The 12,071-nt window shown below is 39.9% G+C and overlaps 1 protein-coding gene across 1 annotated transcript in view; it reads left to right on the top strand.

Annotated features, from left to right (window-relative positions):
• The window catches only part of LOC111230678 (plexin-A1-like), a 224,213-nt gene that overhangs the window by 146,012 nt on the left and 66,130 nt on the right, over window positions 1-12,071 (top strand). The window contains exons 13-15 of the mRNA XM_022757485.1: window positions 1,192-1,415; window positions 10,673-10,824; window positions 11,913-12,033. Coding sequence (XP_022613206.1) covers window positions 1,192-1,415; window positions 10,673-10,824; window positions 11,913-12,033 — 497 coding nt within the window. The remainder of the gene's footprint in view (window positions 1-1,191; window positions 1,416-10,672; window positions 10,825-11,912; window positions 12,034-12,071) is intronic.

Genomic DNA, 12,071 nt, shown 5'->3' with positions numbered 1-12,071 from the left:
TTAATTATTTATTTATCTATTTATTTATTTATAATTTTTTTACTTTTAATGACTTTTTCCACTCTGCAGAGTTGAGGGAATGGTTTTATACACAACAAATTATCAATTCCCCTGTTGGCGTTAGAAGACATTAGGTGTTGAATTAATTTCTGTAATATCCCTCTAGGTCTCTTGTTCATGTTTTTTAATTTTTTTTTCTCTATTTATCTGTGGAAACAGTTCTCTCATCGTCACAGCCTCAGAGTGGTAATAATCACCTACTCAAGGTTTTAGGTGTTATGTGGGTGATTAACATTCATTTATGCCGGTCCTTTGCTCTCTCTGAAGCTCACAGACACATAAACACCTGATTACTTTTTTCTTGCCACCGTTGCTTTTTTTTTTTTTTTTTTTTTTTCAAGACTTCAACAACTTACAGAACTTAATGTTCATCAAAAATAAGAATTCCCACTCCAATACATAAAGTAAATTTCCCAACATAAAGTTACTATAGTTCATGCATTTGAATTAGGCTACACCAAGCTAATTGCTATATGAACATGTATTTAGCCAGCTGTAGAAAATCAACAAAAACCTCTTTTCCTCAAAGGTATTAGTGCAGAAAGATGAAGAAATGTGTAGAACTGTACTTGAAAGTAAAATTTAAAGCAATTATTTGACACTTTGATAAATACACATATGCGTTTTCTTCCATGGAGTTAAATGAGGAGATTTGCCTGTATGCTAAATATCACGCGAGGTACTCTGTTTGAAAAGCTGTAACATTACAAACATTGGATAATGGTAAAAGAAACTAAATGAAATAGTGGTGTGACCTAATCTAAAACACTGTCTCTAACTAAATCTAGTCATGCTAAATTAGCTGGGTTAGCTTGCCAGTTAGCTAGCCTGGATCAGAATTCGAATTACCTTGTACACTCTTATTAGCCTGGTTAGCTAGCATGCTAATCCTTTAACATACATAAATGAATGTTAATGCCATTTGTGTTCATTTGTGCATTGACCACAGTGAACAATAACACTTGTCATATTTAGACAACATGCTCTGTGGAAAACTGTTGTTCATCCCCATCGACCATTGAGACTTTCATTCTCCAAAGCTGCCCAGTGACTGAATGACGTTTGTATTACTTCATCAACTTCAATTAAGTTATATGTGTCTCTCTCCCACTCTTTCTGTCTCCCAACCAGCTCACCTGTACAAGTGCAGAGCGTTGCGGGACAGTTGTGGTATGTGCCTGAAGGCTGACCCCAGGTTTGAATGTGGCTGGTGCGTCCAGGACAAGAAGTGCTCCCTCAGGCAGGAGTGTACCGGTGGAGGAAATTCCCACCTCCCACTGCAGCTGGCTGAAGGTGGAGGGTGGATGCATGCCACCTCTGGAAACAGCCGCTGCACCCACCCGAAGATCACTAAGGTAAGTGTGCGGCAGCATATGTTTGAGATACCACCACTCACCACATACTGAGTAGGGTGCAAAATTTACTGATTATGTATTTTCAGGCATCGCTGTATTTTTTTCTTTCTGTAGCTGCAAGTTGACAATTGTCACTTTATGACTGAGTGTGAAACATTTTCATTTCTATGTCTATGGGGTCATACAGATTTTCTGTTGTATGTGCATGTGAGAGAGCATGAATGCCATCCATTACTCCGATATTGGTTTCTGAACTATTCTGTGCTTTCATACTGTATACATACTCAAATCTAAAAGGTATTCTGCCTTTTTTTCAAGTCTCTCCCACACAAATGCACCCAAGAAGAAAAATATTGCGATACACAAACTCACTGAGCGCCTTTTTTTCCCAGTTAATGGAACGGTTGCCAGGTACACAGAAAGAGAGTGCTGAGCCTGGCTTCCTTTCACACACAACTGAGTGTTTTCCAAATCACAGAAAAAGTTCCACTTTGTGGATGAGCTGACATGATATAGACAACACTTTTCATGAGCCAGTGCTCAAAAACATAGAGTTAGATGCTACTTTGGCAGGTGATGGGAAACCAGCATGAACCCTGACCTCTTTGCTATGGTCAAACAAAATATAGAAAACCCAAAGCCCAGCCACACATCGGCACATCCAACAGTGCCTGAGCTAACATGTTTAAACCTGTGGGGGGTGCGGTTCCAACTGAAAAATCAGTCGTTTTTCGATAATATTACAATGAAGTATTCTGCCTTTAAATAGTGCCCTATTTCCTTTGTTGTGTTTCAATTGCTAATTTAGTTTTATGTCAATTTATTAATTATGGACAATAAAATGATTGAAATGATGAAAATTTTTTTGTACTGAATTAAAAAAGCAACAAACAAGATGCTCTGTATAGGATTTTAGAAATACAAATAAGCTGCTGTAAATACCACAAACCATTACAATAGAACCAGTAATTATATATTTACAATGCAGAAATAGAAGATAAACTGAACTCAAAAGCTTCTCTATGAAGAATATTTCAATATTTCAGGCTACTGTACCGAACATGCTGAAAACAGCTCCAACGTTTTTATATTAGGACACACAAACTTCTGTACTGCTCCCACTCTAATGAAACTGGCTGCGGTGACAGCCACTTTGGCTATAGCTCCCACTTTTTTCGTGATGTTGAAAACAAAACAGTCAATGCCAAATTTTGCAAATATCAACAAGTTGTCCTTTTTTTAAACTATGATCAGGATTTGTGCAAAAGCAAGAGCAACAGTATTTTCTCATTGTTCATTTTACAGTCATGAAGAATAAAGTACACCATTTGCTTTGTCTTGCTACTTAATTTTAATTTTTTCCAAAGTTTAACCAATGTGTGGTTTTCAAATGTAAAAAAACATGAACTTGAATCACTATTGCATCTGACTAGTGGATATTTTTAGGTGAAAAGTGAAGTATGAGCTGAGAGAGTGGAATCACCACTAAAACTGGCTCAGATTCCCTCCAGTGTTACATTTCTACAGTCACCTGTAAAGAAAAGCAGCGCTGCTTCTTTGAGCTCCACATTATAATCTCGTCAACTTGTGAGGAGTGTGGAGTCACCTGCGCAGATCCGAGGCTCGTAAACCTTGATAGGCCGTTGCGTCAGCTCTCTTTGTTGAAGCCCCCGTGGTCATGAAAGCCCTACGTGTCCTGAACTGAGAATGAAAGCTGCTCTATTTTAATGTGTTGCTATTAAAACACACACATGTTGGGACCTTGTGCCTGCCCTTGGCACAGAAATGGTATTATTACTCACTGTTACATCAAACTGGTACTCTGGAGACGGGCATGTAAAGGTTTGTTTGGTATTGATTCCTTTTTGTCTTTTAGTTATGTTCATTTTTGTATGATGCTGTCTCTCTCTGTATTGATGTCTTTGGAAGACTTGCCTCAGTCTGTTATAGATTTCAGATTCATTCATGTTGGTTTTCTTTACATGTTTTATTTATTTTTGATTGTGGAATTTTTATTTTCTTACCTGCCTTTCTTCCTATCAGAATCTCAGAGACTGTTATAGTCTAAAAAAAGACAGGAAAACGGTAAAATTATGTATATTAACATATTTCTTTCAGAGCAGGTACAAAATCTGAGAATATTCCAGGTTGGAATTATCTATCTTCATTTGTTTTTAAGAGCAATAAGACTCATTAAAGCCTCAGTTCTTGATCAAATGACTGGAGACAGTCAATTTCTTTTTTCGTTCAATTTTCTTTTTTACGCTCATTGTCTAAATATCATGAGAAAGTCTTTTGACTATATGTCAATGTATGGAGATTTTGCCTCTTGATACAAGGTAAATCATGTTCAGGCCGTGCAATAGGGTGAGACCATACTGTTGGATCATGGGTAGCGTGATTCTAAGTTTCTGCCTCTTGATCTTACAGAACTGGTAACACCACAGACGTGATGTAATGTTATAACCCTTATTGCTATACGTTGGTCTGGATAAAAGAGTTAGCTAAATGTCTAACGTGTGAGAGGATGACGAAATTAAGTCATTGACAATGTGATGGAGCAGAGGACGAACAGAAAGATGGAGGAATTTTCTGCTGTGTGTGTGTTTGTGTAATGATTGTTGTATTGACACAAACTGACCATCCATGTGAGTAAACATGCTTGTATGCATGTTGAAGTGAGCCTGTGTGTGCGTGTGCATGAATGCTTACAGCATGTTTGTTGTATGCGGTAATAAAGGCATGCATAAAACATGCACACGCAAATAAAAAAAATGTATCTATCAAGAACAAAGTTTATTTTGTGCATTCATGAATCAGTGTGTGTGTGTGTGTGTGTGTGCGTGCGCGCGCGATTGGGTCCACAAGGGCATGAGAAGGAGAAGGCAGAGTAAGAGTGATGTGTTTTTTATTTTATGATAATAGTACAAGTGGAGTGAAACTGGGAGTAATAAATGTCTAAAGAGTTATGAAAGCAAAAAGTAAAAGACATCTTGATATGAGGACAGTGGCTGTTGTCTCTGTTCTCTTGATGCATGGATTCATTTTGCCTTGTTCAGTTTACATTCCCTTCCAGTAGAGGCGGCACAATGACATTAAGACTTTTATTTATCAAGCAGCAACATCAGCTATCAAGAGTATCAATACCATTCACTTAACTGTCATTCAGCCCTGAAGAGGCCAATTTAAATAATTAAAGGAACAGGTACATTTTTCATTTTATAACCAATTCAATGCTGGTTATTTAATAATGAGATAATTACATTTTTCCATCAAAGGTGATAATGTGATCAGACCATAAATTGAACTGCGTGTGAGACCTTCAAAGGTTAAGCTACTACGGTCAGGTTTTGGACATGATTATTTTAAGATAAACCAGGTTCATCAGTCTCTGTGGAAACGACGACGATGGCATTTTCCTTCATACACACTGATACATACTGACCTGTATGCAGTAGGTGTTCTGGTTAATTGTAATAGAAAACAAGAGCATACCGTCAACCGAGTCTCTCAACACATTAAAATAGCCTGAGTTGATCCTATCAAGAACAAGAATATGTTAATAACATTTTAGACTCCAAACACCTAAAATCCACCTTTGTGAAAATGATACTTCCTGCTCAGTATTCACAGGTTTTTATTATATTTGAGAATAATAACAATGCTTATAGATTATTTGTTTGAGTTAGTATTCCCAAGAAAGAAAAGAGACCCATAAAAAAGATTCTTTGGAAATTGAATTTCCCATACGCCCTGTTTGCTTAGATGCCTTAGCAGTTTTCTCAAACTATGTTCTGACCACATAAACAACTTTACTAGCAGTATTTTTTACAGCTGCTGGCTGCTGCTTCCATGGCTAACGTGTGGTTAGCACTGAGACCACAGCTAGATTACCATGTGACAGAACACACACAAACACACACACACACACACACACACAATATATATACACAACTACTAGGAAACCGCTGCTATAATATTGATGATTTGATGTGGCTACTGTGCGGTCAGGCCTGCAATATACCAGCACAGAGTAACGCCGCAGGACTTTACTTCTACCGGATTCCTGGTCAGTGGTATTCGAAAGAAGTAGCCAAGCATAGGAAGGAAATCATGTGAAGATTAAATAATTGATAAAAAGATTAATTAGATTTATTGATACTTCCAAAGCTGTGGAAGTTTGGACATAGTGGAGGGACCTTCAGTTCTCATCATTCATCTTTGCATAAACGGCATGCATTTTCAATTTACTGTGGTTGTCTGCGAGATTGCTTAACTTCTGCTAACTGTGATGACAAATTTAGCCTCAGTGACCAAAAATGGCGTCAGAGCAGCCAAATACAAAGAAGTAAGTCATTACTGATTGCTCAGAGCAAAATCAAATGCTGCCCCCAAACAAAACAACATGGAATGCAGTAGTAAAAAAAAAAATGCTTTTCAGTTGTGAATATCTGGCTGTTACATCCAGGGTTTGGTGGTAAGCGTCTAGTAGCTGGCAGAGACTGTGTTTTACTCCACAAGCATTTGTGGTCCTTGTGTTAGTCCAGTCTCAGATTAGTTTGGTCGCTCATGTGGAACAATTATATCCGTTATCCTTTTGCCGTTTTATCCTAAAGCTTGTTAGTTAGTGCTTAAATGTGGTTCTGTTGTATCAGATCACGATCTTTCCAAAACCATTCCCAGCTTCAGGGCGTTTGTACTTTACATTCCCCAGAGAGTGGCGGTTATGTGCCTGGATGTAGTAGTGTTGTGTCAAATCACTGCAACGTGAGTCCAAAGCTGCTTGAGATCCCATTTCCACACTGTGGCATCTGTGTGCATGCGCACAGGCTCAGTGAGCGCTAGTTATCTTGTTATGTGGTGCCATACTTTTATACTTCCAAGAGTTGTTGTGAGGTTCCAATGGAAATCCACTCTCAGATGTTAGAGGAATATTATTATGGTACCCAACATTACAATCTGTCAGTCATAGCAGCTCGTAGGTATAATGGGCTTGCTCCATCTTCTATACCGCAGCGATCAGGTTTCAGATGCATAGCTAGAGATCATAATGTGGTTGATTAGAGGCGATGTTATTGCTTACTTAAGTCTCGTTGTTCCATGGAGAATGAAAGGCATCTGTGTTTGGTCAGCAGCTCCACTTACTGTTGGTTAGCCACGCTGCATCCAACACTTTAATCATCTTCTCAGGGCTCCCCTCTCCCTCCTCTGAGGTTTTTGAGGGATTTTGAGATTGCCAGTTCTTGTTTGGGGCCGATCGTGCTGAGTGCACGAAGTGGTAGTTTGCGCAACATATGCCCCAGCTATCAGAACCTCACCTATCTCCTCGCAAATATGAAGGAGGAGTGACAGATGGTCATGGAGCCACCACAAACACCCATGCTCATTTATCTGAGTAACAGTTCCAGTGAAAGTGGCATCAGAAATCTAAGCATTTAAAATTGCAGTCTGCTTTTCATCTTTCATCTAAAAAAAATCATACAGGACCATGATACCTTATTACTTGTATTGGATATCCTGTCAGTGTCAATGCTATACCAATGAAGCCACAGAACTACACATGGTAGTATGACAGTAATACATCATATAAATACACTTCTGGACACTTAAGTACATTTATGCTGCCTATGTATAACTAAAGAGGAACCACAGCTTTTTCTGTCTTTGGTACAAAGTAGTGAGAGTCTGCGTACAAGCTAAATGGGCCTCTGCTGTAATTAACTCTATCTCTAGCTCCGGCTTGCCGTAGGTTCATGTTAACACCACATTGAACCATACAGTAGTTAAGGATGTGTAGGGATTCTAGCAGACACCAGAAAATCCCACTGTCGAGAATAGCATCACTTAAAGGTCCATAAATGGCCTTAAAGGTGTTTTATTCAAAGTGTTAATATCCATGAGAAGATATATTTGTTGTTTTAAGAACCAAAAATCATCTCAATGTAGTTTTACATCTCCTCTCTCAGGCTCCTATTTTGAGTTCTAGCAACAACAGGCTGGTGAGCCAATCAGAAGAGAGGCTCAGACCCCCCTGTTTTCTGAGTGGCACATGGCCAAGCCAACCTCAGGAAATAGATTGTAGCCTGCTACTGTAAATGGGAAATCTCACCAGCAAATGCAAATGGCAGGGGTCAATCAATGATGAAATAACCCACTGAAATGATCCAAGGGCAGCAGCTGTGTAGTTGTGACATCACAAAGTTAAAGAAGTCCTGACGGCTTGTTTTAAGGCTCAGTTTCTGAATACAGGCTGTGCGCATTTCTGTGTGGGCTGAGCACTTTGATACTTGCACAGTATTAATATAGAACCTAGACCTGATTTATAAACAAAAAAAGACATGGAAATTTCACTTCCTACAATATGGGACCTTTAAAAATACAGTTTGATACAGCACTGTATGCTGGTCTCTGATGTGTGCTTCACCGTACATCAGTAGTGAGAATAATTTAGCATCAAAACAGTTCTGTTCTCATGTTACATGTGTATAAGATCCTAAAGCATTTTTTAACTGTTGTTTGTGTGTGTGTGTGTGTGTGTGTGTGTGTGTGTGTGTGTGTGTGTGTGTGTGTGTGTGTGTGTTGGTGTGACAGTATTTGTTTCCACAGTCCTCAGTGGTGATGTTGGTAATCCCTTTTAGCAGCACTCACTCCTCTTTCTCTTTCTCTGTTGCCTGTCTGTCTGTGGCTTTGCCAGTGTTTATATCCCAGGCCTTGGTGGCTAGCTGCTAATGTGTTTTGTGGTATCATAGCTTCATTCTTCCAAAACCAGCCGAAGCCCCATTTCCACACCCTGACATCTGTTGTCCATATCGTACCCTAGAGCTTGATGGCTACTCACTCCGGTCAGTGTTTACCAGCTATTGTGTTTCTGGAACCAAAGTGCTGAGGCTCCACTGGCGCCTGAGGTTCCAACGTGAGTCAGCTTCCAAATAGTAGGCAGCATTATCCCCAGCTACACTCCTCTCTCTCTCTCTGTGTCTCCCTTGCGGTCTCTTCATTCAGTTCACTCCAGTTACCATGTTGTTTTACAGATGATTTATTATAGTGGGTTGCAAGGTACTGGTTTTAAAACTCCAACACAAAACACTTACATTCAGACATTACTATAAACTCTTTCTCTTAAACACTTAACAGATATTGTCTGCCTGGAGCTGCTGTGTCTTTGTGTATTGCACAATAATGTCTGCCAAATGATTGTGTTTTTGCTCCTAACATGCGAGAGCATCCAAGATGTGGTTTGTCTGACAATCTGTTGCAATAATATTCGGTAGCTTCCTGGCAAGATGAGCATGAAGTTCATTTAAAAGAATCATTAGGTACTTCATTGAATTTGAAAAGATTAAGTATCCATATGTGTATTTTTTCACGTTATTGTAGCATCTTTTGAATGATTCAGAGAGCATACGTTTTTCTTTGTGAAAAAAATGAGATGATCTCGGTGAAATTTTTTTGGATACTACTGTACGGCCGTGAGTCGCTAAAGTCAGAAATGTTCTAATTCTACTCTTTGAGGTTTTGTTTTTTTCAAATCTTTTATATGATTTACTGAAGTTGTTCCTACTGACTTTCAGGCAAAGCTTTTATTTGGTACATTTTAAGTTTAGGTCAACAAAAAATGAAAAAGCATATAAATTTGATAGAAAACAGGCCTTTTTCAGGGAGTAAGTAACTTACAGTTTTCTTGCAGCAATGGAAGTAAATGAAGCCTTGAAAGTTAATACAAACAATTCCTACAGGTTGATGACTTACAAACCCTCTGTCTGTACAGAGGCAGTGTTGGAACAAACTGTTAGTACTCACCTGATGCAATATTTGGACAATAGAGTACTGCAGGAAATAGGACAGTATGTTTTTATCAGAATGGTGAGAAAAAGACAGGTAACAGAGGAAGACAGAGCTGTTGGGCAGAGGTTCAGTCAGAAGGGGAAAGCAAAGCAAACTGCAAGTGGGAACTTGTTCAGCGTTGGGATGAATTTTGCAAACATTGATTTCCATTGTAGAAAGAACATAACAAGTGTGAATTTACTTCAACAAGAAGATCCCACAATTCCTTGTTAAAATCTCCAGTTTTTTAGTTGTTCTATGCTTTTATTCCAGAAAGACCGACACCCTGAGTTACATAAATTGAAATGACATTTGGCAAAATTCTAAAATGGTTGTATCAGTGTGTATGAATGTATGATTTTTATTTTCTGGTGGGTAGTGGGTTTTTATACACATATAGGCAGTTGAAGTCCAAATGCTCCAGTGGCTTTGTTTATTAGCCAACAGTGTAGCCTTTGGTTCTGAAGCAGGGTGCAGAAAAAGGGTTTGGATCTCAGTTGACTTTCTCCAGATAAAAGTTTAGAATTATATATATCTCATGTGTCGGACAAGACAAATTCTTCATCCCCCGAAACTGGTCCAACACTTCTGAAATCACCATTTGTCAAGGTCTGTTGTTTATAACTGTCTGCTCTGTAATAATAGCAGTATCCCCTCCGTACTGTCAGCGCCTAACTTTGCATTTCCACACTGCACTGACTGCTCAGCCAAGCACTGCAGAAGAACAGGGCAATGGACAGATTATACATAATTACCTCGTGATGCTTGTTAGGGATTAGGTTTGTGTGTGCATGTCCGTGCTGTAATGTGTGTGTGTGTGTGTGTGTGTGTGACAGCCACCGTCCATCAGTCACCATATTTGTTTTGTCACACCACACCTGTCCCCGTTACGCGCCATAATCTGGCTAGATAAATCACATTACGGGTCGGCAGCAGCGCGACTGCACGTTACAGCGCCACAGCCTCGGCGACGAAGCCAAGCCGCCGTAATAAGTTTCAATTAAACCCCCCCGAGATGACGCCGGTTTGGTTCTGTGTGTCAGCATAACTTGTTTTTTCGCCCTCTCTTTATCTCATTTTCTGTGTTTTTCAAAGCCAAGAGGGTGATTTTTCTTCATCAAAACTTGAATCACCTAATATGGGCAATTCTGTATGGTTTGTGTGTGTGTATTTGTGTGGGTTGGTAGCTCTGTGTGTTTTTATGTGCGTTTTGCCCGTTCAAGAAATGTCATGTTTGGGGACCATTTTCACATTTTAAACTGGTTGTAGAGGGACAGAATATGAAACTGCACATTAATGTGTATGTGTATACTTATGCTAATGTGAATATGTTTTTGAATCCACTGGTCAAAGATCAAAATATTGATTTTGTCTCTTTTTCCTCTATTCTGTCTCTTTTCGGTATACTCTCCCTCCGTCCTCTTGTTCCTCAGTTGTTCCCTGAGACAGGGCCTCGCCAAGGGGGAACCAGGGTGACCATCCTGGGGGAGAATCTCGGTCTGCAGTTCAGAGATATCCAGATGGGCGTCAGGCTGGGCAAGGTGCCCTGCGTGCCTATTGAGGAGGAGTACGTGAGTGCAGAGAGGTAAGTAAAGGAGCAGAGGATACGCATACAAACGCACATCCACTACAGAGCATGCACAGACTGTAAATGGCACAGAGGTGTGTACGCTCACAAAGCTCAGACAAATGCATTTGCAGGCGCACGCAGACAGCAGTTGTCTCTCACTGGAGCACACACTCATAGATATGAGGACACACACACACACACACACACACACACACACACACACACACACACACACACTAAAGGCAGCAGTGTCCCGGACCTCTCTCATCCTGACCGATGAAATGACAGACAAAAAAGTCAGCCTGAGCATGGTTTCTGCGTATGTGCAGCCTTGCTCAACAGCTGAGAAGATAGTGACATCAGGGAGGGAGGTTTTTGTGTGTCTGTAAATTCTATCTGTCGTTCCCCTCCATTACTCCCTACATATGCTCTTTCCTTTATTTTTCTCATCCCTCCATCCTGACATTTACTCCTCTGCTGGGTCCTACACGGCTGAGGAATTGAGTTCACGCAGATCAAACAATCTCTCTGTAGTGCAGTTAGTTGGGAAATGATGCATGTTGAGATAGAGGGCATCCCTATTCAAATATTACACACACATCAGTTATTTTACACATTATTCTTGACATTCCTGCACCGCTTCAAACATGTCATATTTTTTTATATTTTCTTCCTCCGTGCTCGTCAGATTCGCTCTATTTTCTTTTTTACTTTCTTTCATTACTCCTGAGACATGGATTCAAATCTATTGTGTCAGATATTTCAGTGCAGTGTACTATGCATACAAAGTCTGCTGGGGTCACGTGACTGACCATTCACTCCACTCTGGGGTGTCTAGTGCGCGAAGTACAGGGACTGCAGATTTATCAGGGACACCAATGGTTGCATGTGGATGCGACAGTCCTCTGTTTGTGGTTAATGTACAGTATGTCCTTGCTTTTGTTATCTTGTTGGCACAGTTGTGTACTTCTGCAAACTGGTTTAGTATTAAGGTGGATTTGTTACAAAAGAAACCAAAGAAAGAAACAACAACATCATCACCCTTACCCTGACCTCTTACTCCGTCATTTTCAAAATCAATTCCTCCAACTTTCCATCTACAGAATAGTGTGTCTGCTGAACGACGCTACGGGCTACAGGGTCCAAGAAGCTCAGGTGGAGGTGTGCGTGAGAGACTGCGTCAATGACTACAGAGCCCTGTCACCTAGGCCATTCACCTTTGTGGTAAGGACTATACAACAAGGTTCTCTGTTAGATTAGTT

Source organism: Seriola dumerili, unplaced genomic scaffold (assembly GCF_002260705.1).
Source record: "Seriola dumerili isolate Sdu_G_001 unplaced genomic scaffold, Sdu_1.0 BDQW01000278.1, whole genome shotgun sequence".
Taxonomy (NCBI): Eukaryota; Metazoa; Chordata; class Actinopteri; order Carangiformes; family Carangidae; genus Seriola; species Seriola dumerili.
This window is presented reverse-complemented; position numbering and strand designations above follow the sequence as displayed.